The sequence below is a fragment of the Python bivittatus genome, unplaced genomic scaffold (assembly GCF_059951505.1).
Source record: "Python bivittatus isolate LINGU-HERP-01145 unplaced genomic scaffold, Pbiv_v1 ctg000680_np1212, whole genome shotgun sequence".
Classification (NCBI taxonomy): domain Eukaryota; kingdom Metazoa; phylum Chordata; class Lepidosauria; order Squamata; family Pythonidae; genus Python; species Python bivittatus.
The window spans coordinates 7,621,961-7,647,064 of record NW_028277095.1 but is presented as its reverse complement, the minus strand read 5'-3'; the positions used below and the strand labels follow the sequence as shown (position 1 = coordinate 7,647,064).

At 49.4% G+C, this 25,104-nt stretch overlaps 1 protein-coding gene across 3 annotated transcripts in view; it reads left to right on the top strand.

Moving 5' to 3' along the window:
• Positions 1 to 1,905: 1,905 nt before the first annotated feature.
• RASSF2 (Ras association domain family member 2) overlaps positions 1,906 to 25,104 on the top strand; it is a 38,707-nt gene continuing 15,508 nt past the window's right edge. Inside the window, exons 1-5 of one of the 3 annotated variants that reach the window (XM_088151949.1) lie at positions 1,906 to 2,011; positions 18,792 to 18,877; positions 19,955 to 20,030; positions 21,414 to 21,565; positions 24,607 to 24,695. In XM_088151949.1, the coding sequence (XP_088008075.1) occupies positions 18,819 to 18,877; positions 19,955 to 20,030; positions 21,414 to 21,565; positions 24,607 to 24,695 (376 nt within the window). In that variant the 5' untranslated portion in view covers positions 1,906 to 2,011; positions 18,792 to 18,818. Of the gene's footprint in view, positions 2,012 to 2,914; positions 3,052 to 16,027; positions 17,842 to 18,791; positions 18,878 to 19,954; positions 20,031 to 21,413; positions 21,566 to 24,606; positions 24,696 to 25,104 lie in introns of those variants that run through there. The other 2 variants (XM_007427098.4, XM_025165975.2) reach the window with 2 other exon arrangements.

Sequence of the window (25,104 nt, the reverse complement as noted above, 5' to 3'; positions counted from 1 at the left end):
ACCAGGGAAGGCTGAGAGCCACGGATGAAGTGGGCCACGTCACACGCTGTACGAAGCCATTAGGTCAGTGGGGTGCTTCTTCGGGCTCAGGGCAGGGCTGCCAGACAGCCAAATGGGCAGAGGAGGGCACGGACCGTTGGAAAGGAGGACAAGCGGGGAAGGAGGACACACTATGTTTAACCTTCTTGGCAACTGCAACAAAAATCACAGCAAAAAACTGCAAAAAAAATGTAATTTGGCCTACGTGTATATGAAATATTTCCAGCATCAGAAAGACTGGCTTTTCAGTTGCAATATTCTTCCAGCAAACCTTTATTTTCAAGAACATACGCTATATATGCTATATAGAATTGACAACGACTCACTTTCCAAATTTCACCCTAGAAATTTAGGACGGGTTGTGTGATCTCCAGACCACAGTGATCCTAGATACGAAGGGGCTGGATCGAAGCTGATCGCTGGAATCAAGAAATGAATTAAGTTATGTCAATCTAGGCTGTTGAGTCTGTTGACGGATGAGGGAAAGAAAGAAACATAATTTACAAGGTCACAATACACAAAAGTCTGAATGACGACAGTGCTGTTGTGAAAACAATCCCCCTCCCCCAAGAACAAGACACTCAAAAAGTCGGACAATATTTGATTTTAAGGCTATGTCTCCTGGAGAGCCAGTTTGGGCTACAGGTAGTCCTGAGGTTACGAAGGCAATTGGGACCGGGATTTCTGTTGCTAAGTGATGTAGTCATAAAGCGCGACGTCACGTGACTGCATCGCTTAGTGATGTCGGTCCCCATTGCCGTTGTAACCCTAGGATTGCATGAGTTGCTAAGCAAGGGCCTCACATAACCATAATGTGAGAAGGAGCAGGAGTCCCAGGCTGGCAGGCAAGAGCTATGGGTGGGGTGGGGGGGCTGCCACGTGTGGGCGGGCGCTATGAAGCGTGGGGGGTGGGAGCAGCCTCTGACCTCCTGCCAGCTTCCCCATTGACTTTCTTTATGGGAAGCCAGCAGGGGAGGTCACAGATGATGCTCGTGGGACCGCAGGATGCTGCAGCCGTCCTAAGTGTGAGCCGGTTGCAAGCATCTGGACGGCGATCACCTGACTATGGGGGTGCTGGGATGGCTGCAACTTTTCCTCGTTCAGCACCGTGGTTGCTGAATGAGTGGCTGTCACCCAAGGGCCACCTGTAGTGGTGCAGGCCCCAGGCCCGAAAGCTGGAGACGGTGAGTTCTCATCCCACCTTGGGCACGAAGCTGGCTGGGTGACTTTGGGCCAGTCCCCCTCTCTCAGCCCTCGGAAAAGGGCAATGGCAAGGCACTCCCAAAACAACTTGCAAGAACGCTGCAGGGACTTGTCCAGGCAGTCGCCAGGAGTCAAAGCCTGACTCGGAGGCACAAAGAATTAAACGGCTGGACGAGGAAAGGACGACGCGTAGCCCGCGGGAGCCCCGGAGATGCCAGCCTCACCGGCCTAAGAGAGCCCTAAGATTCCTGCCCCCCCTTGCCATCTTCTGAAGCTCAGCCTGGGGAGCAGGGCCCTTCGGGGGCAGGCCGGCTTCGGAGTCCTCCGCTTTCTTGGGGAGGGGCACGGGAGCCCTTCGCTGCCGTCGGCTGCTTTCTTTCGGAACGGGGGGCAGTTGGGCGGGGGAGGCGGCGTGGCTCGGGGCTGCCCTGGCGGGGCGGGGGCGGAGGCGGAGGCGAGCCGGCAGCCCAGCTGGAGCCCGCGCGCCCACCCAGCCCCTCCCGGCCCGCAGCGCCGCGGGCGGGGGCCCCCTGCTCCCCGCCGCCCCCTGCCCGCGCCGGCGCCAATGAGCGAGCCGGAGGCCCGGGGGGCGCGCGGCCATTGGCGCGTCCGGGCCCGTGGCGCGGCGCAGAGGAGGGGCGTGAGGCTGGGGGCCGCCCCGCCGCCTGGTCGCTCCTGGCCGCCGTCCGCGCCGGAGCTGCGCCGGGTCTCCCGCAGCATCGCAGCCCGGAGCCCGGAGCCGGACGCCCGCCTGGCCGAGCGCCTCCCGGTAACCTTCGCTCTGCCTGCCAGCTGCCCGCCGCGGGGCGGGGGGCGCTCCCCTGCGGAGCCGCGCGAGACGGTCCCTGCGCGGGCGCTGCGCTCCTCGGCGCCGCTGGGAGCCCCGGAGCCCTTCGGCCAGGCTGGCAGCCGAGCGCCCCCGCGCCCCCGCGCGGCGGCTGCGGCTGCGGCTGCTGCCGATGGAGGGCGCGGCGCCCCCCGGCCGGGGCCCGCGACGCCCAGCGGCAGGAGCCGAAGGAGCCCCGGGCGCGGACGAGGACCGCCTCCGGGTGGCCCTGCCGTGCCGGCGCTCGGGACGAGGGTCTCGGTTCGAGCCGTGCGGCCCCCCGGCCTGCTTCCCCCGGGCGCTTCGCCCACCCGTCCCTCCAGGAAGCCCGGACCGGTCCTTAGAGGAGAGCTGGCCCGGGGCCTTGGGCGATGTTAAGTGGGGAAGTGGGAACAGCCGCCGCCGTCCCGGTTCAGCCCGTACCAGGACGCAGCAGACTGTCCCAGAGCGGTGCTTCCAGTTCTGGGCGAAGCGGTACTCAGGCGGCGGGCACGAGGGGCTTGGGTTCCTGAGCCCAGCCCTTATGGACCCGTTCACGCATTTAGTGGGCTCGGCTTTCGCTTAGCAGGCACCGTGGCTTGGTGAAAGGACCGATGGCTGAGATGGTGTGTGAACTTAGCCCTGAGTTTAGAAGCCAGAAACGGTGGTGTCTTGGGGGGGGGGGGCTTTCTTTTCTTCTGCTGAGAAGGTCAGGCCGGATTCTCCGCTTCCCTGGACCTGCTGCCTTTAAGGCCAAGATCAGACATCTTCTTCCCCAATTCTGCTGTTGGTCAAGGATTTGCTGCTCTAGGGAGCGGGAGGAAGTGGGGTGGGGAAGGACGGTGAAAAGAGGAAGCAGGGCAGGGAGAAACCTGCAGGGTTGCATTTCGCGCTGTCTGGGCGGGTGAGAAGTGGGGTCAGTTCCTCTTGGAGAAACCGTTCACTGCTGGTGCAAGGACCGTTTGGAGCTTCAGGAGAGCTGTGTTTCTGCAGGACCCTTGCAGGTGAATGCGTATTTTAGATCGAAAAGACCCGCCCTGCTTCCCAAAATGCACTAGACTGTTAGCCATGCTGGGTTGTGAATGATTGGAGTTGTAGTCCAGGGCAAACGGAGAGCACCACGCTAGGCAAGGGTGTACTTGATAAGAACCTCTGGTGTCCTGCATTTATTTTCCTCCGGGTTTGTTCTATTTCCATTTGATTTTTGATCCAAAGATGTAAGTTTGCTTCTGATGCTAGAACACGTGTTGTTTTTTTAAGGCTTCACCTTCTTGTTTTTGCCTTAAAATAGTTGGTCCCCCTCTGGAAGTGTTTGTTTTGCTAGAGTTTCACTTTGATAACTGTTCTGCTTTGCTACCAGCTTCATCTGCAACCTAGGGACATCTTGTATTTTACCAAGTTATTTACTAGAATTCCACCACTCTTTATATTCTTAACCTGCCCTGTGTCTGAAGATTGAGAGTATCATCCAGAAGATCAGATCTTCAGCATGGAATACAGGGAATTTCCAGCTAAGATACTAGAAGTGGGAATTCAGCACATCTGCAAGATTCCAGATCAGGGAAGACTTTTATAGTTTCTTAACCGAATTGCAAATCTCTTTCAAAACTTCTTGAATTGGGGAAATGGGGTGCTGATTCAAGCTGCTGCTGTTCTAACATGGGTTTCCTTGTGCCCATTGCCAGTGAGATGTTTAAACAACATCTTACTCACAGACTTTCTAACGATCAGGAAGCTTTGAACTGCTACATGAGGAAATGCCTCCTGTCTACTTTCCATCTGTGTAGAAAAGGAAGTGAACAGTTTTCATATCCCCGTCATTATGGTCTAAGAGGTGTATGAATTGTTTAGAAGAATCTCCTGGTCTTCCAATGGATGGGATGTGGCTGATCAGGCAAGGTTGAACAATTGCTGAGTGACCGATCACGAGGGAAGGGAAGTGCTTTGCATACAATGGAGCCCAGATGGGGATCCTGGCAGCTCCCGCTTGGGCTGAGAAAGTTGGTAGATATCAGAATGGTCCTCAGGCCAGTTTGGAATCCAGTGATGAATCCCCTGGAACCAGAATTCCAGCTGACTTAGCAGCAAGAACAATGAAATCCCTTAAACTAGACTGCTGAAAAAAACACTTGAGGAGGAGGTGCCCGAGTAGATTTAGTCTGAAAGGACTTGTAAACCCTCTTCTGGTTCCAATCCCAAATTCCTGGGTGGAGAGACACCATGTTTCTTCGTTTTTGGCGAATGCCTGTGTCTGAGCCCGGCGTTGCACATTGTCTCAGCTGACAGTCCTCTAGAAGTTATTGAAAACGAAGTAGATCCTGTTTGCTTCCTCCCAACTGCAGATTCTTGGCATGGAGCTAAGGGGAATGATGTAGTGGACGGATTTTTATGATCCTGGGAATCAAGAAGGTTTGAGTGTTACCCAAACAAAACAAAGGGAATTTAATGTTCAGAAGTGTTAATACTCACGCTGATGACAAAAGCAAGTTAGTTACAGTAAATGATACTGTGGAAGAATAATTTTTTTAATGATGATAAATTAGAACTTCACACAGTGGTAGGGAAGGTTTTGATAAACACATCAGTTAAGCACGTCTTTCATTTGGTTCTTCTCAAGGATAATCAAGGCCAGTCTATAGTTACAAAATATTTATTGAACAAAGGCAGAACGAAGCAGAAATTAAAACACAGCAAATGCTTCATTTTTAGTTCCCTTCTTCAAGTCACTTTTTTTAGTTCAAAAAGTGAAGTTGGCAGCCAACCAGTTCTTCAGCTGACCATACTGTGGTCTGAAAGAATATTTGACCTATAGTCATATCAGAGGGAATCTGCTGGTCATTCATTTGAAAATATTTGACTAGTTAATTGGCCGATCAGTCCAGAGAGCAGCCTGATTTTGCCTGGGAATGCTTTGGAGTCAGTAAAATACTTTTCCAGTCTATCTTCGAGGGTTTCCAAGCGAGACCAGCAAGAACGTCTGTAGGAGGTGTAAAACATGTCAAGGAGGCGTGGTTTTGGTCACGGCTGCCATCTTGCCTTTTTTGCCTGGATAGATATTAATTAATTTGGACTGGATAGAAATTAATAAAGCAAATATAGAATGGCTGTTGAGCTAAATAGTGCCAATAAAAACACAAACACTAAATACTAGAAATTATAAGGAAATAGTTAAATCCTCAGAAGGGCTTAAATGTGCTACATAGAGAACAGTCTTTTTGTTCCCAAGTTAATTCAATTCACTGCTTACGTAGAATAGTGTTTTTCAAACTTGGCAACTTTAAGATATGTGGACTTCAACTCCCAGAATTCCCCAGCCAGCTGGCTAGGGAACTCTGGGAGTTGAAGTCCACCCATCTTAAAAGTTGCCAAGTTTGAAAAACACTGCATTAGAAGGTAAGGAAGAGCCATCTGGTTTTATTATTAGCTGTTTGAGAGTGCATGCATGGCAAAAACGCGCCAGACACCCAAGAAGACACCCCCCCCCCCCATGTCTCCCAGGGCCAGCTTTGACCAGCACCTGAAATTCCATGGCATATTTTCCTGCCCTTTTGAGTTGACAAATACTCCAAAAATGTCAAGCAAGTCCATTAAATGAGACTTAATATGTTTCAAAAAGCAATCTTTAGCTCTTCGTTTTCCCTCCTTGCAAAAAAAAAAGGGGGGGGGAAGATCCTAGGAAAATTGTGCCTCCATGCACTTTGCATCATTATTGCATCCACTGTGCCTTCTGCTCCTCCCAAAATGTTAAGTGTGCCCTCTGCTATCCCAAGATGAAGATGTTGCCCTTCCAGGTGGAAGGAGGGGGGGCAAGGCAAGAAAGGGAAAGGAGGTACTTCTTGGCAGGGGTGTGAGAGGCCAGCAAGGGCCCTCTCTCCAGCTGCCAACGAAGAAAGAGGAATTCCAGAGACTGGCATGGGAGTGGGCAGGACTTGCCAGAATCTGGACCTGCTGTAAGCTGGGCACAGGAAGAGTGCAAAGAACCTGGGGTGAAGCTACATTTAATCCAAGTCCTAAGTGGGTCTGAGTGTGTAAGGCTTTTGAGGTCAACCAAGATCATTCATCTGCTGCTGCTGGCTGGGTGCCCAAATGAATATATGCACAAATTCCCTGAATCTTATTTGCTGTATTTAATGAATTAGATTGTCAGGAAGTTTGAGTTGAAACCCTTCTAGCTGTCCTGGCTGATCAACTCTGTCCTCACCTGCTTCTTGGAGGCACCCTGCTTGCAGACCAAGCTGTGCCCATGGCTTAGTGACCAAGGAAGGATTTAGCCGTGGTTGTGCAGACCCAGAGTCTAGCTTTCTCCGAATCTCGGCTTATCAGCCGAAGATCCGCTGGCAGAAATGCAGGCCATATCTGCTCCTGCGCCAGATGCCAAGGGCTGGTCTGGTAATGCTTTCAGCGGCTGGGCTTGGCACCTTCCTCAATTCACGGCCCTCCCCGTGGCTCTCAGAACAAATGATCTCCCATAGAAGGCAAGATGACTGTGCACTGTGGGAGGAAACCCATGCCCGGCTGAGCTGCATCAGGGCTCCTCTGCTCAAGCCTTGGCCTCTTTTTCGGAGGAAGTGGTTGAGGGCTGATCCCGGGCCGCGTAGGAAGAGCTGGAGCTGCTGTGTGTCTTACTGCACCTACTGCTGGGGGGCAGTGGGAGCAGTGGGTGGAGAAGCAAGCAGTGGGGCTGAAGGGGGCTCTAGATGCCCCATTCATCGGGAGCTGCAAGGAGGAGGAGGGGAGAAGCATTGCTGAAGTCTCCTCCAAAGGCGAGCTCACCTGAAAGATACCTGGTCAAAGACACGGCTGAGCCACCAGTGAATTTCTCGGACCAATTTGCACCCAGCTCCACAAATAGGATTGGTTCACACATTCATCTGCAAGCCGTTGGGCGCACAGGCATGTGTGAACCAGAGCCAGGGCCTCAAAGGTGCAGAGGGTGCAAAAGGAAGGACGGCTCCACTTTGGGTCCCGGGCGAGTATCAGGAGGTTATTTCCCCCCTTCTGCTTCTCCCCAAAGAGGTTGACTGGAGGGGGGTGAGGAAGGATATTGGCTGGGCGTGATGGGATCTGTGGTCTGACACCCCGGAGGGTTTCACATTGAGGAAAACTCGCTCGGTGCCCTGCAGGGGTTTCGTTTCAGGCGGCAGAGGAAACCTTAAGCGCGCCTGTGTAGGCGATCAGTTAAAGTTGCATCTCCTTCCTGCGAAGGATGGTCTTAGAGATAGCCAAGAAAAAGCTGTCGGAAGAAAAATATTCTTCAGATGATTTAGTCTGATCCGGCGGGACCGGCAGGCCCAGCTGTGGGACGGTAACTGTTTGCTGCTGTTTCACGAGAGCAGCAGCTGTTCTTCTGCAGGGCAGATGGGCTTGCTCTGATGCAGGAAACGGCCTGAAAGTTATTTCTAGTTTGGCTTGCGGCTTTCATTGTCCCCAAGAGCGATTCGCTGAGTTGGAAGCAAAGAAGCACGCTGGTTCTGGTCCCTCAGGTCCTGCTCCTCCAGCTCGTGTTGGCGATCCAGTTCGTGGTTTTCAAATTTAACATCTCTGGGCTTCCTTTTTAAGCCGAGTTGTGCCCGATCCATACACCTGCTTTTTACCACCGCAGATGAATGGTAGCTTAGGTGCTGTGGCTTCCCCCAACTTTTAGTTTGATGGTGGCAGTAGTCATGGCGGGAGGCTGTAGGCAGCAATTTATGGTGAAGACTGAAATACCAAATGCAAAACAGATAGGAGATTAACACAGGCAGGGAAAGAAAACTAAGAAATTAATAAAATGAACATCAGCCCTTCCAGAGAGCTGAGGATCAGCCAGTAGATATTTCCAGGGTTAAACCCAGAGTCTTCCTGAAGTGACCAAAAGTGAGCAAATTATGGTAACCCTCCTAGATATTTCTAGTGTCAGCCCTTCAAAGTAGACCAGATCAGGAAACAGGCTCCACAAGACTATTCTTTATTGAGATAGGCTATAATAACAGAGTCTTGCAAGCCTGTCTGTGTCTTCCCTTCCCTTCCCTTCCCTTCCCTTCCTCTCTTTGTAATACTCTTCCACCCTCTGAACGTAACCCACGTTTCTCCTACACCTGATCTTTTCGTAACAGTCTCTGATTCCTTCTCCAAGGTCATCCCCTTGGCTCCTTACATCTAGAGACTGATCTACTTGTGAGAAGAAAGTGCTCCCCAGAGGCTTACTCGGGGATGTTAGTAATATACTTGGGTAAATCTAAAGATTGATCACAGAAGCTGCCTTGGGAATAATCAGGAACTTGGCTTCTGCTGCTCTGTAAATCCAGCTTACTGCTTTTCTCCGGTGTGGCTCTCCCAAGCCCATCATCCTCAAAATGTGGGCTGAGAGGCCACAACCTAAATTCAAACCTATGCTCTTCTTCCAGAAGAAACAATGAGGATTAAGTGGGCCAAAGATCCTCTTGTAGAGACTTTGTTTACCCTGAATTGGCAGATTCTCTAACAAGCCTCTACAGATCCAAGGCCAAGTTCCAGTTGAAAAAGAGCATTTGACCCACAACAGGAACAGAAAAGATAACTGTTTTCTGGATAGTTTAAAATAAAGCTTTTGTGTTCTGATAGATACAGAATTGTACTCTCTAAAGCAAAACTCTCCTTTGCTCAAAATCATTTCACTGCAGCGGAGACCAAAATTGCATTCACTATAGCTAGCAAACCGGGTTATGGCACTGGAAGTCTTGGGCTTAAGCAGTAAGATCCTTCCTTCCTTCCTTCCTTCCTTCCTTCCTTCCTTCCTTCCTTCCTTCCTTCCTTCCTTCCTTCCTTCCTTCCTTCCTTCCTTCCTTCCTTCCTTCCTTCCTTCCTTCCTTCCTTCTTCTCTCTTAGATCTTTGGCAGCCTTGACCTGCTTAGTGTGGGTGCCATTTATTTTCAAGCGATGAAGGCAATTAACCCACTTCATGGTGAATAAAACCATTTTTCTTTTGGAGCAACTGATGCTCAATTTTTCTTCACTACAGAATTCTGATTGGGGTTAAGGGGCTGCCAAAGGCATACCGGCCTGTCTCAGGGATAGAAGAATTGCATCCTCAGCAGAGATAAGAACAGATCTGGGTTTAGATGCAAGAATCTCTGTCTAAAAGTTAATTTCTAATCTAAACCCAGATCTGTTCTAGTCTCTGCTGAGGATGCAATTCTTCTATCCCTGAGACAGGCAGACAGTCCTTTGGCAGACCTAAAATTCACTTTTAGACAGAACTGGAACAATGGAATTATTATAAAGATTTAAAAGAAGAGGAGAAAATACACGCCCTTAATTTTGAAAGTGGACATTGAGGCAGGAAGGCCTCTGAAAGTGTCACCTCCAACCTACATATGGCATCAGAAGAACAGCATCGTAATTAATCAATGGAAATGCTGATGCCTCCATAGCACCTCCCTAGGCGTTGGATCAAAGGCTGCCTTCACATAGAGGTCCTTCTTCGGCCAGAATTATTTTCTGCCAAGCGATGCAGTCCAGTACAACAGCTGGACCTGAACCTGTTTGTTACTCACAAGACGCATCAGCTTGAATTACCCAGTCAAGCATTTCCCATGCAGGTGCCTCGTGTGTAATGCATTTATAATATTTGGAAGAGCCGCCTGTTGCCTTTCTGGACCGTTCTGGTGTGACGTGACTCCAGCATCTGAAAGGACTGGTCAGTGGGCTCCTGCTTATTCCCTGGTTGGAATGAATGTTAAACATAATCAGCTTTTCAGTTTTTAAAGCGTATAATACCTTGAGAGGTCTCAGAGGCAGCCTACTCTGTGAGCCCAGCTTGTGTGGTTAGCTGATGATTCACAAGTGGCAGTCATGCAAGCAGTTTAATTTAGTTATTGACTTAGTCCATTTTGGGAGGTGGTAGAGGGCCTTGGAATATAAACTAATCAAACTGTGGGCTCATTAAGCGAAAAAGCTAAACTTAAAAATAACCAGGTTTAGCTGTTTGTGCCAACGTAGCCGTTAAGTCTTTAACTGTCCTGATGAGAGTGTTGTGCAAACCCAGAAGATTGGATTGAGTAGACCTTGATTCAGTTATTTATTTATTTATTAATCATATTTATATAGCCGCCCATCTCACACAAGGTGACTCTGGGCGGCGTACAACAATTAAAAATCAGTTAACCATGAAATCTTCATTTCAAAAGACAAAATATCTTACTGGGAGTTGAAGTCCAAACGTCTGAAAGTTGCCAAGGTTGAGAAAGACTGCTTTATAGTGAAGAAAAAGGGCCTCAGAAAAGGAGGGGACGACTCCTGCAATTTTTCAGCTTCTAGCCTTTTCCCAAATTTTCATATAACCAGATGAGACAGAATGGGTTATTCAACTGCTAGATCATCAAAATTCCTAGTTCTTTAAAAAAATTAAAAATAAACTTCTAGTACTTGTTGTGCCAGGGATGAGTGTGAGCCAGTGAAATTTGTGCCCACCAAATGGGGCAGAATTAGGTCCTGAGGAATGTCGCTCTTTCCCCCCTTCCTGCCCTATCCTGACCTTCACTAGTCAAGGTTTACTGATTTAGAGGCAGACGGCAAAGCATTTGAAATTATGAGGATGGCATAAATTATAAAAAGCAAAACAGAGAGAGAGAGATGCAGACCATAATTTATTCTGAATGGCATCTTTGGTGGATTTTCCAGACAAAGCTCCCAGTGTTGTTCAGTTGTACATTGGAACCGTCTTGTTCCATGTCAGGGAAGGCGCTGAGGGGACACTGGTTTTAAGGGTGCGAATGGGGGCATGAGGTCTCTGACCCAACTCCCCCCATTAAGAAAAAAAGGGGGGGGGTTGCCATTGGTGATCTTATCAGCAGAAGGCCTTCTGCAGCCCATCAGGGGCTGAGCTAACCCTCCAGGGTGGGTGCTGGACAATGAGTCAATGCAAGCAATTGTTTATCTGACAAAATGTAACTCAGCAATGTGTGAATTGATCATTGTGAGGTGTAATCATGGGTGTATAGTAGAGATCCCCAGCATTTTGGGGTTGGTAAGCAAGCAGGCTGAAACCATGTTTTGCAAACCCTACCTGGGTTCCCACAGAGCCAGAATGCAAATATGTAGATCCCGCATCTCTGCTTCGAGGGTGACGAAGAAGGAAGCCCAGGCTGGCTGAGGCTTCTGGGGATTCTTGTCCAGGTTAGACTGTGGGTTTGGACTGAGGGTTTGTACATATAAAGACAAAAGTCGGGGATGCAAACCTGGGCAAGCTGGAATGTGCCAACCCATCTGATCACCACAGAGAGAGAGTTCACAGAGAAGGCCCCGTTGTCCTCAGCCTTCCATAATTCAGAAGTGGCTCAGGACAACCATGGAGAGGTGGTGGGGTGGAGTTATGGGCACAGTTATGGCCACCACCTTGCCTTTTTTTACTGCCTCACTGATGTCCTTGGAAGGTTATCTTGGTCTTGGGAAGGAACGGGCAGCCGAAGCCATTCTGTGACTCTCTCACCTTCCCAAGAACTCATCATCCTACCTTGGGTCTGTTTTAGGCCTTGATGACAAACATCATGTGCTGTAAGGAGCTTCTGCCCCTCGATGCTTCTGTGCTTCCCAACGTTGTAATGGATGCTGGGTAGACCCTTAACTTGAAATACCCAGCAAACTGTTAGAAGATAAGCTTGTTTGTTCTTCACAGCTGTTTCCTGGTGCTTTGGAAACATCTCTCTACAATATCTTGGGGAGTTTGGTGTTGGGAGAACCCCGGCAGACGCTGAGCTGTCTGCGTGTGAAGGACAAAGGCCACCTCACTCAGAGCCTGAGCTTTCCTTGCACGTGACACAGTTGCATTTCTAACAGAGGCTTCGTGTGTGTCATGAATGATTGTGCAACTTAGTTTTCTCTTTGCAGGCTGACTCCTTGTTTTTAACTCCTGTGATGGCACTGAATGATGCGCGGTTGCATGCAAATGATTACACCAGTGATTTTGCGGCCACCAACTTGTCCTTTCCTTTGCAAAAATTGGGGATTTTGGGGTCCAGATGAATTTTGGAATGGCTTAGGCCTAGTTTTTTTGCTTCTTATCTTATTTAGAGAGCAGGGAAGAGCCTTTGGCCAGATTTGGAGCAAGGCCTGATTGAAACCAGTTCCTTAGGCATGTCTTTCTCTGAAAATCAGCTGGTCTCTCCCCAGCTTAGGGAGTTCATTTATTTAATTTATTTATTTATTAACTTTATATGCTGCCCATCTCCCCCAGAGTTGCTGGAGGGAGGGGGAGGTCATGCAACCGTAATGGGACGATGGGATGATCCGGGGCTGCAGGAGTCTTATGACATCATCACTTGAATGACAAATGACATCATTGGCATCGTTTCCCCAGTGATGCTACAAAGCAGGTGAAGCCCTTTGTCCTTCTACAGATGCCAGGCATGGGGGCCCAAAGGGGGGCAAGTTTCTGGCTGCTTCCATGTGGCCCTTTCACACACAGAGGACTCTGCACATCGACAGCTGGTCCCCTGCCGTGGCCCGGTGGTGCCATTTACTCCCCAGCACCTCAGAAGGTATCTTGAACTGCCAGAAGCCTGTGATCAGATAAGTAAGATTTTCTAGTCTATTTAGTCTTATTTGGCAAGGAAATGATCACAGAATACAGTACTAAACCATGGTTTGTTGAGCAACTATGATTGGCTGGGTTCACCCAACATACTAAGCCACGTTATGTAAGCATTTTTAAGGATCTTGCCTGCCATCCTTTGCAAGCCCCAAAGGGTCCACAAAGCATTTTACAAGCACAGGTTTTTCCCAAGAAATGGTGTTATTGCAATTTAAGATGCAAATAATACATTATGAAATACAGATCTTAGCTGGGTACAATGGTATTTATGCAGTATAAGCTAGAAGTTCTTAAAAGCACAGGCTAAACACGTGAAATTAAAAACAGCAGGATAAAAATCCTCCAACAGCACTTGGCTTCTTGACACGAAGGCTGGGTTTGCAGAACGTGCAGGGGCCAAAGCCAGGCCCTGATTTGACTCGGGGCACCTGCAGAGTGAGGAGGGGGCTGGCGCGTAGGTCCTCCTTCTGCACTTCGGGGACCTGACTCAGGCCAGCCCGGCCCCGCCACCCGGGCTGCCCCCTCCTCTTTCCCTCCTGTTGGGGAGATGGACGTTGTTGTGGCTCCGTCAACGGGGAGCAGATGACAGACGAAGCCGGGCTGTGCAGGACAAAGCCCACAGCTGGAGAGCGCTGGAGCAGGAGGAAGGACGGGCGGATCTGCAGGGCGAAAAGCTGAGGCCCCTTAACTCTGGTTTCAGCGGGGCTCTTTCACACACCACTGTGCAACCGTGCACTGTGCAACTCTTCTCACACACCACTGTGTAACCGTGCACCATGCAACACTTCTCACACACCACTGTGTAACCGTGCACTGTGTAACTCTCTTCTCACACACCACTGTGACACTGCTGTGGCACAGCTGATGCGCTTAGGATCTTGTTATCCACCAGTACAAAGGACGTACAAAAATAATTGCTTCTTGGACTGGGGTCTTTGCAATTTGTGTTATCTAAGTAGCATCATATGTCCAGCAAAGTTTTTTTTTTTTCCCTAAATGCACAGTTGGTACTGTATAGCCAAAAAATTTGGCTCTTGTAAAACTGTGTTTAATCTGTTTGTTGTTCTGCCTAAGGTGCCAATAATTATAGGGGAGACTTTGTAAGATCTTTTCCACAATCTACTACTACTACTACTACTACTACTACTACTTATTATAATTATAATTATTATACACACATCAACGTGAAATCACAGCTGCCAATTCTCTAGCTGGTGTTGGTCTTCATTCACATTGAGTTCTTCCCAAAAACCTAGGACAATGTTTCTCAACTGTGGCAATTTTAAGATGAGTGGACTTCAACACCCAGAATTCCCCAGCCAGCATGGCTGGCTGGGGAATTCTGGGAGTTGAGGTCCACTCATCTTAAAGTTGCTAAGGTTGACAAACACTGACCTAGGATGTATGTGTGGATCCAAGCAGGATGGCCTTTTGTAATTGACCAATGGAAATTTTGTTAAATGTGCAGATTTTCTAAGTGTCGTCCAAGGCTTTTTGGTATGGCACCCAGTGTGATGGTGATGGTGATGGTGATGGTGATGATAGACAAGTGCATCATCAAGAGGGCTTCTCCTTTTGTGAGTTGCATCAGCTTTTCTTCTAGCTAAGAAGCAGTTTCCCTCTGAACTCTGAATCTGGGCAGCCTCCAGGAACATGAATGGTTGGACCTCATCAAGCAGGAGTAGATCATCATTCTGTGCATTTTTGTGGAGGAGGAGGGGAGGACACAGTGGTCTTGGAAGTTGTGGTTGTTTCCTTGGACTTTGGAAGGTTTTAGCTAATAAAGATTGAGCTGATCGCGAATTTTATTAGTTAAAGGAAATTTCCTGAGCCAGAGGAGCAGAGATTGGGGACAAATCAGTATGTCCCTTTGTCCCTGACTTTTGAATATGTGGGTGATTCCAGGTGGAGCATAACGCATGATCTGCAGCAGGAGTGGGTCTGTGCAGAAATCGTTGCCATTGGGTCAGTGTGCGCGCTGTGCTTGTTCCTTGTAATTTGCGGGTCAGCAAGTTGTGCAAATCCAGCCGTCGGCTTAGCATCTTGTGTGAACTGAGCTGTCAGGTTAAACTATAACATAGTTTCTTTCTTTCAGGCATTGTGCGTGTTATAAACACAATCATTGTGTGTTGTTAACTGGAGTTAGGTGTGTTATCCAGATGTTTTCAGTGGGGATTAGACTAAGATAAGTGACTCTAAATTGCAGCTGAAATGGTGTTTAGGGTGATACCATGTTATCACTCATACTTTCCTTTAGCCCAGTGTTGTCCAAACTTGGCCACTTTAAGATGAGTGGACTTTAAGATTGCTGGCTGGGGAATTCTGGGAGTTGAAGTCCACTCATCTTAAAGTGGCCAAGTTTGGACAACACTGCTGTAGCCCATCCAGAATCTGAATTTTGAGAGGGACCCTGCTTCTTCTTTGAATATTCATAGTGCTAATTGCAGAAGCAGCGAGCAAAGCCCAGAACGAATGTCAGGATTGTCTCTAAAACATCCAGAAAAGGGCAGAGGTTTCCCAGAGTTTTCTGGGAACTGTATCTTCTTTTACAAGTCTCTTGGGAGAGGGGAGTTGTATTTTGAAGGAAGCAAGAGAATGTAGAATTGTCCAAAGTTTCTTTGCAAGCTCTGATCCTCCCCTCATCCACCAGATGCGAGAGGACAGGTTTGGCAAATGCTTCGATGGTTACAGGATTGGGGATTATGGGGTTGAAGGCCAACCCATTTGGAGGAGGAGAAGGAAGGCTGGTTTATTGTAATCCAAGAATAAACATCTGGATCCACCAAGACTCTTTGTTTGGGAAAGCAAATTCCCCTATGCAAATATTTTATACAGCTGCTAGCTGTTATTACTAAGATGATGATGATTACTATTAAACTTGTGTCTTGCAGTGAAAAACTCCTGCATAGCTCTTTGCACCTCCCCTAGTTTGCTGACCAAGGAAGTTCTTGCTTTGAAGATCAGGGAAGTGACGCTCAGCTCCTCCCCTGATGCCACAGCACGCATCGCGTGTGGTGTGTGCACGTGAGAGACGGAGCGAGCAGAGGGTAGATGCTACTCCCGGTGGCGTGTTTCCGGTGACATGGGGCTCAGCAGTAGCAGAAGTAAAAGGACAGTTGCGTGTCCTCCGAGCAGGGCATGTTTTCTAGTTGCCAGTTTGACCCACCAGTTGGGCCTCAGGCCACCTTCTTGAGCCTTTTAGGAAGGGTGGTGTAGAAATACGGCAACCGCACGTCCTTTCTTATACAGGACGGTCCTTTATTTCAGAAAGCTGATTTCTCTAATTTAATTATTGCTTTTCTTGGTTTTGCTCTTGAATTTTCCTTGGTAGAGCCAAGTTATAAACATTTTTTTTAATCCTTGTGCGCCTCTGTCAGATTTGCCCCTTTGTCAGGTTTGTCCTTTATTTCTTCCAAGAACATAGGGTCACTGTACGTAGAAATGAAATGGCAACCATCATCCTATTTTCTGCTGCCCGATCAGGTTTCTTTATTTTATTTATTTATTAAGCCAATTTATATGGCTGTTAAGACACTCTGGGCAGTGAACAAGGAAGAAACGAAGTGTTTTTTCCATTAAAGCCAAATGAAACGAGCTCGAGGCTCAGTGAAGGCACAAGACCACGCAACGCGTGCACCCATTCCACAGCCCCAGACTGATATCCCGGCCCCGATGCCCACCTCTGCCAGATAGGCAGAGATGCCCTCTAGACTTCGTAGATTTGGAGTGTAGGTGGGAAGTCGCCGGTTCCCACGTTGTGCTGCAGGGCATCGTCCCGAGGGCCCTGCATTACGCTTCTTCCCGGGAGGAGCTTCGGAAAACTCTTACCTGCTTAGCAGCTCCGGCAACTGCAGGATTCGGTTTGCCCCAAGAGGGGGCAAATGGGGGGCGGCCTTCCTGCGAGAGGATCCATAACCCTGAGAGGACCAGGGAATGGCCTCCAGCATGGCCTGCGAGCCACGTTCTCTTTTCAGAGGCAACGCTGCCTTTAGGGTTGTGCGTGTACAATGGGGGGGCCAAGGCTGCCCTTGGCTGGTGAGTGGGTGGGTGGCAGCCATGCTGTCCATTTTTACCCCATTTCAAATGAACGTTCGTTAAATGCTACTAATGCTACTCCTCACCTATTTATTGATTTGGTGGTTCTTTAATCCCAATAATTAATTAAAAGCAATCCTTAAAGCGGGGTGCAATTCAGGTGAAGCACATCGGTGGCTTCAGTTTGGATTTCTGCACTGAGTCAGGCTCGGTGGCCTCAGTGTGATCTCTTCCCCCGTTGACACTGGGTTGGCACAGCTAATTTGGATGAAAATATAACTTGCAGTTCAGTGTGCCCCAGGAAATCCAGCCTTTTGAACCAGGCCTTCCCCAAACGTCTCCCAGGGTTGCATATGGCGTGCTGCAGCCGTGTGTTGCTAACCTTGGTGTGAACCCAGGCAACTTAGTTCCACTGTTGTTCCTGCATTACAGCGTGCAAAACTGGCATGCCTCAGGCCAACCAGTGTGTTGTGAGTGCCCCATGCATCTTCCTTCTATCCCCCCCATCCCCAGCTGTCTCATCCTCCCATTCAACTGCCTATCCAACTGACTTCTGTACATGGACTTTGGACTGGGCGGCCCCATTTTTCATGGGCTCCTGGGCTCCAGAACCTCTTCTCTGGCTCTGCTGCCCCGAAAGGCGCCCCCTTCGCCTGGAAGCATCTAAGCCAGGCTGCCAGAAGGACCGGTAGAGCCTCCGGGCCACGCAGTGCGCCTTGTTGTGCTAGTCATGAAACCAAGCAGGAAACGCACAGTTGAGAGAGTGGCCTTGCTGGGGCATTGTGATATTATTAGTGCCTCTGTTCCCCTCCTGGCTCTCCTTTCGGAAAACAATGTGTTTGCGGATGTAGCGCCGGCCTTACGCTTCTGTGCTTCCTGCTTTAGGGGTTTTGCAAATAACAAGCCTCTGTCCTGCGGACACCTGTGGATAAGAGAGGCCAGACAGAGAACTCCAAGGAATTGCACCAAGAGTGTTTCGTGTGCTGCGGAACCAGGGAGGCGCGTAGAAAAACGATCCATCATTTTAGAACGTTGCCTTTTTAACCTTAAAAATACGTTTCTGGCCCTCAGAGCTTGCCGAGATGCGCTTGAAATTTCAGAAACCGGATAGAAAGTCCTAATAAGTCCTCCGGCGCTCTGGGACTAAGGATTCCGTCATGGCCTCCTAAGTCCGACGCATTCGCCATCTTTTGGAGGTCGGCCTTCACAGGTATAACCTCTGGATCCTGCAGTCTGTCCTGAACATGGTGATCGCTGAGCCGTTGTTTGAGGCTCAGCTGTCATCTGCCTGCTTTCCCTTGCACAGCGTTCCTCTGCGTTTCGTGCTTCAAATTCGACTTCCAGGCAACAGAGACACCTGCAAGATCAGAGGCTTTCACCAAAATGACCCAAACAGCATTGCAGCATCACAGCACTGCAATGCTGCTTTTGTCATCCCCCCCAACTGCCCCTACGAACCCCTCTACCAGGCAGCCCAGAGTCTTGGGTCAAGATGCAAATTGTGCATTTCCTCGATTGCCTTTGCAGTTTTACTGCTTTGGCTAATGCATGAATGGATCTGCCCATTGTGGGAAGGGTCCCCGGAAGCCTGTGTTGGCTTTCGTTTTTGGTGGACAGGAGGGGAGGTTGCTAGACAGATGGACCCTGGGCCCGCTCTCGCCCCTGGCAGGTGTCTTCTCAAGCAGAATTCCAACATCTCTGCTATCAGCAGTTGCAGTGCAGGGGTGTTAGTGGGCCAAGAGGCTGTGGCTCTCTCCTTGCCAGCCTAGAGCACCGTTTTTCAGCCTTGGCAACTTGGAGACGTGTGGACTTCAACTCCCAGAATTCCCCTGCCACGGGAATTCTGGGGGCTGAACTCCACACGTCTCCAAGTTGCCAAGGTTGAAGAACCCTGGCCTAGAGGGTAGAAGCAGGTTTCGAGCCTTCACATCTTGCCACCTGGTAGTTTTAGGAAGGAAAAGGAAATGGCTGAGCCGCCACTCCTGCCTTGCTTCTTCAGTGCCCCTGCTCTTCTCCTGCACTTTGGATTTTGCTGTGGATCAACACACGCAAACAATGATGTGGAGTTTGCTGTTGCATTAAGTAACCTCTAGGTCTCGAGGTTCTTCGCCCCTATTTAAGAAAGGGAAAAAATAGGTCTTTTCTTGTCTTCCAACCCAGGCCCGTGTTCCTCATGCAATTCTCAGGATGGAGTATCTCAGCGAGACCTCTCTGGTCCCTTGTGGGCAAGACAAATACATCTCAAAGTAAGTCATTCCTTGGTGGTCTCTCTGTGCGAGTCTGCGGTGGGCTCTTAGGGAAAAAAAGCACCAGGGTAACGGGGCGAGGGTCAAAGCAGGCAAGATGGCAAGCTCAGGAGGGTGATCATAGCCCCGCCCCTTTTCCTCATCTCTCAATCTTCCATGTGTGTGCAAATGGGCGGGGCTTTGATCATGCTGCTGTGTCCATCATCTTGCCTGTTCTGCCCCCCCCACCCCTGCCATTAATTGATGGGCACATTTCCTTGAACAGAACGGGATGAGCAACATATTGTAGGGCTAAAAACATGGTTGGTTCCCTCCAGGCATGTCTGCAGGAGGGGCCAAAAAAGTCAACATGGCAGCCACAACCACGCAATGGATGCCCACCTCTTTTTTACACACCTTGTGGGTCTCAGTGCATGTAAAAGTGGGGCGGGGTTGCAATCACACGGTTGTGGCTGCCATGCTGACTTTTTTGACACACACACCCCCCCCCCCCCCGCAATGCCCCTGGTCTCTGTGTTGTGGCAACATGAAGAGACGCAGCAGACCTTTCAGCATCAGGCAGGAGTTTCCATGCGAGGCATCTGAAAATCATTGGCTGAGTGTAAGAGCAAAACAGGACTACAGAACTGTAATGGGAAAGAGCTGCTAAGTTAAAACACTGCATTTGTTACAACAGGCACGTATCCCAGTCTCAGAGATTAAGAGAAGTTGGCTCACTGCTAACGGTCATCCATCGCCAAAGAAGGCTGACCGTTTTTCTCCAGCTCTTTCTGATCATTGTAGGCGAGTCTGAGTGATGCTAAACGAAGACGACTGTTGTGCTTCTTGTGTAGTTGGCCTGCGGGGTCTTTGCCTTAGACAAGCCTCCCTCTCGTACCTGGCCTGGGCGGCTGTTTTGCATGCTAGAAGTTCCTGGTCCCTGCCATCAGGGTGTGCGTTGCGTGAATAGGTCTCGTGTGGAGCTAGAGAGGAGAGTCCCCATCTCCTGGTTAGAGAAACTGTGGCCCCCAGATGTGTTTCTGTTTGAGCCCCCCCCCCCACTTTCTTCTAACTCTTGTTCCCCCTCCATTCTTCCAGGAATGAACTTCTGCTACACTTGAAGACCTACAACTTGTACTACGAAGGTCAAAACCTGCAGCTTCGGCACCGGGAGGTAGGAAACGGATTCTCTCCCCAGCCCCCCAAAGGGCAAGATGTTGGGAGCAGAGGCGTGTTCACGGCACAAGTCAGGAAATGCAGCCCTGGGTTCAGACGCAGCTTAATGGTCCAGGGATCGCTTTATCATCATTTCATCCAGAGAGCATCAGTATCTGAGGTGGCTTCCACAGGTCCTGCAAACCCACGAGAACTTCCCTGCGGAGACCTTGCCCTGCACTGCTTTCTTCGCCCTTTTGCACCTTCTCTTAGTTACCTGGAGCAATTTGGGTGGGCCATTCCTCCCTGCAGTTTGCTAGGCCTGGGGGAGGCACAGCTGTCGTTTGCAGCCTCTTGGAGTGTTTCCTGGTTGGGGCTTTGCTTGATTTTGCGGGAGAGGATCTGGGCTCAGCCTTTGGCAATGCCAGGGGCCGTTTGCCTTTCTTCACCCAGACCGTGCCAAGGGTACTGTACCCCCCCCCACCAGCACTAGGAGGAGTCAACACGGGGGGCATTCAGGGAGGGCACCCCCAAAGCAGGGGAAGCTTCATTGCTCTTTTAAGGTTAACTTTACATTTAGGGGTGTTCAAGCACTTGGAGCTCTCCGGAGGAGGAATTCTTTGCAACTGGGATCATTGGCTCTTTAAATATTTTAATTGAAATTTAACAGATGGTTAGGTTTTGGCAAATCCGGCATGAAGACTGTAGAAGGCCCTGAAGCCAAACTCTTGTTATTCTAACCTCTCCCCACAAAAGTTTAGGAGTTCAGGAGGCATTGTTCACATGCCTTCCCTAAAATACGAATTAGACATCGCTGAACAAAATGGTGGGCTACCTTTCGCTGGTATTGAGTCTGACCTTGCAGGATTGAAACTGGCAGTGGCTGGGGGGCAAAAGGGCAGGGGGTGCTCCTAGTCTGAAGCAGAGGTGCTCAGAATTGAACTTGCAACCTACCCTGTGCACGTTGTAGCACCGAACCAAGCCAACACAGACCACCTATTGGCTTAGCACGTTGTGTGGGTTCATTGTGCTTTGCAAACTTTTGTGTAGGGCCAGAGATGTTGTGTGTATGCAACCGATTGTGATTTATTCCATCAACCAGAGTCTTCAACTTTGGTCCCCTGAGGGCCACGGCATATTCTGTGTGGCATGCTGAGGGCCACACTTCAAAACTAGGTGGGCCAGAGTCATACTGGTGGAGCTTTGGGGAAGTTTATGGGACGAAATGGTCATCCTGAGCCCTGCAAAGCTTCCAACACCTATTTCCTCCTTGGTCTCTGGAAACCAAACAAAGAAAAGGAGGCCTTTCTGAACATTTCGGTTCCGCTGGGCCACTGTTCTTTCCTGTTGCCAGCCAGTTTCTGCTCTTTCGTAAGGGCCTCTTTCTTGTTCCACCCTGTAGGAAGAAGGAGAATTCATCGTGGAGGGGTTGCTGAACATCTCCTGGGGCCTGTGCAGGCCGATCCGCTTGCAGATGCAGGACGACAACCAGCGTATCCGCCCTCCTCCTTCCTCTTCCTCCTGGCACTCTGGCTGCAACCTGGGCGCCCACGGGTCAGTACACACTCTGGGGCAGGAGGCCTGTGTGTGTGCATGCACGCACACACCTATTAGTCACGGCCTGTGCCCAGAGAGAAAGGCTGATGACAGGTTGCAGGCCAACGCATGCAACGCATTTCTAACAGCCCTTTTGTCCAGAGAGGAGCAGTTGGCTGTTTTCTGCTCCAGTTCCCCCTGCCAGCTGCTTCCCTCCCCACCGGCATTGAATTTGCTCTTCTGGAAGGTAAATGTGCTCCTAAAACCCTGCTGGGAGGGAAGAGGAATTGGGCCTCTGGCCCCGCCACCCCGCCTGCCTTCCTCGTGGGACCAGATTCTTTTTTCCAAACCCTTCCTTTGATACAGGAGTCCCCAGGGGTCCCCAGGGGTCCCCAGCCATTACGGGGCTCAGACTGAGATCCGCACTGGCCTTTTTGGAGAGCAGAGTTTTGCACAGAAAATTCTCCAAACCTGCAGTTATAATCCCTTCTGTGATAACATAGAATTGTTCTTTGTGTATTTTAATTCTCCTGTTTGATTGTTTTGGTTTCAAGATGACCCTCCTGTAATCTTTCACTTAAATAAGGGTTTGGACTGGAGCAACTGAGGATAAAAGGAAGGGTGATCTGAATGTACTGCCACATGGGAATTACCGTGCCGATTCCTGGAATATTTGGTCGGAGTGGGAACTGGATTTCGTTCAGGAATTGAGTTCAGCTCACTTGGACTCAACACACTTAACTTTTTGAATGAGATGGGGATTATTTGGAGTTTATCCCAAACTCTCACATCTCTTTCTCTCTTTTCTCTCCTCCCTCCCTCCCTCCCTCCCTCCCTCCCTCCCTCCTTCCTTCCTTCCTTCCTTCCTTCCTTCCTTCCTTCCTTCCTTCCTTCCTTCCTTCCTTCCTTCCTTCCTTCCTTCCTTCCTTTCCCTCCCTCCCTCCCTCCCTCCCTCCTTCCTTCCTTCCTTCCTTCCTTCCTTCCTTCCTTCCTTCCTTCCTTCCTTCCTTCCTTTCCCTCCCTCCCTCCCTCCCTCCCTCCCTCCTTCCTTCCTTCCTTCCTTCCTTCCTTCCTTCCTTCCCTCCCTCCCTCCCTCCCTCCCTCCCTCCCTCCCTCCCTCCTTCCTTCCTTCCTTCCTTCCTTCCTTCCTTCCTTCCTTCCTTCCTTCCTTCCTTCCTTCCTTCCTTCCTTCCTTTTTCCTCCCTCCCTCCCTGTTTTTCTTTCGTTTTTTCTTTCTTCACTTGGATCTCAAAGCAAAATTCATCCAGGTACAAGGGCTGGTGCATCTGTGCCTGCAGCTGCCCAGATTATATTTTCAGTTCCTAAACAGCTGCACTATCACAGGATCGGTTTCTCAGGCTTACTTTGCAGGATGCCGTCATCAAAATGAACATAGATTCCTTGGAAACTGACAGCTAAACAATGGAAAGGCATTCTTGGTGCCCTTCTTATGCAAAGGGACCAGCCTTTCAACGCTGGAAAGAGAAGTTTTGGCCCCAGAAAGCTGATGGGCTCAAGACCTGATATTGTTACTTGGTACTTATGGATGAGTTACGTACAGAGGCAGATGATGCCTGGACAATTACAATGAAATATGGTCATTCTTTACTGAAATTGTTAGGTAAAACTTCTCTCTCTCTCTCTCTCTCTCTCTCTCTCTCTCACTCACTCACTCACTCACTCTCTCTCTCTCACTCTCTCACACAGACCCACACACACACACACGGAGTAAAGGATGACCGTATTTCATTGTAATTGTATATATGGATGTGTGTGTGTCTGTGTATCGGTGAAGTCTGTGTGTGTGTGGTTGTACTTGTCCTTCAAGTCAGTGTAGACTCCTGGGGACCTACGTGACAAGTCCCTGCAGTGTTCTAGGCAGCATTTTCATTTCATTTCATTTCATTTCATTTCATTTCATTTCATTTCATTTCATTTTCGGAAGTGGTCTAGCAACACCTTCTTCCTGGGGCTGAAAGGGAGGGACTGGCCCAAATTCCCCCAGCCAGCTTTCGTGCCCAAGGTGAGACTCGAACCCGCAGTCTCCTTGCTCCTGGCCCAGCTCCTTCGTCACTAGGCTGAACTGGCTCCCATTCGTTCATATGTATGTGTGTGTATTGATATTAATACTAACAGGAAGTTAATGTCATCTCCTTAAATGCAAGTTCTTGTATTTATTTATCCCCAAAATGCTGCTATGTTGAGATTTTGATAATGTGAAAATGTCTATCTCGGTTTAAAGGTGAATTGTCAAGATTGTCTTCAGAAGTCTGAAATATTTGTTTATTTAATCAATTTATATGGTTGCCCATCTTGCAATAGCAACTCTGAGTGGCTAACGTAAGGTTAAAAAAAAATCATATACCATAATATAATATCTATCCTGGCAACTGAGATCCACAGAAATCCTAGAATCCTAGGGTGGGAAGGGAGTTTGGAGGTCTTCCAGTCCAGCCCCTGCCCAGGACAGGAATCCTCAGACCACTCCGGACAAAGAGCTGTCCAGTCTTTTCTTGAAACCCTCCAAGCGATGGAGCCCCCATGACTGCAGGGGGCCGGTGGTTCCACCGCTTCATAATTCTCACAATCAGGAGATTCCTCCTCCTTTCAGCAGATGACCCCTCGATCTCATGGATCCAGTTAACCTCCCTGCCCTCTGTTTCTGGAAACTGGCACGCTTGCTGGGAATCTGTAGCTCAGCTTGACTATATAAATGGCCCTTATTGTGGGGTCTTTGTGAGGTGGTGGAGCAGTCCTGTGAAACGGCAGACTAGAAGGTTATGTCCTGAGTTTCTTTCTCCTGCCCTTTCCTCCTTGAGGACCAAACATCACCCTTCTTGCAGGCTTGTGGCCACCTACGCAGGTCTTCCGTAACAGTGCTCCCTGCCCCAGCCTTCCTTCTCCCCACTTTGTAACTTCAGCCCCGACCGATGGACTAAAAGTCCTTTGACTGGTGGGCGTCTCTAACGAGAATCACTTGCCTCAGAAGACTCAAAAAAGTCCTGCTGTTCATTTCCTACCTCCTTGAGTCTTTACTTCTTTCTCTCTCTCATCCCCAGGTCTGTCATCAAACCCACCACCTTGCCTGATATTCAGGTCACAGACGCCGAGCCCACATCAGAAGGGGACGGGGCTGATGGGAAAATGGGTAAGATCGGAAGGGATGCTACTGGTGCTCAGACCAAGGGGCGGATGAAAGAAATAAGCTCTTTTTCATGAATTTCCACCACGGGGCTCTCCTTATATGATTTCAGATAGAATAAAAAATAATATTTATGCATTGATTTGTTAGATTTATATCCTGCCTTTCCTTTAGCTTGAGGCATGCATAAGATAGTCCCTCCTCCTATTTTTCCTTGACTGATTGATTGTGTACCATCAATTCATTATCGTCTCCTGGTGACCACATGGATAGATTTTCTCCAGGACGATCTGTCCCCCACCTGGTCTTTCAGCTCTTCCAGTGCCCTGTAACTGAGTCCCTCCGGTTTGCTGCTGGTCATCCTCCTCTTCTCTTTCCTTCCACCTTTCCCAGCATCAGAGCCTTCTTCAGAGAG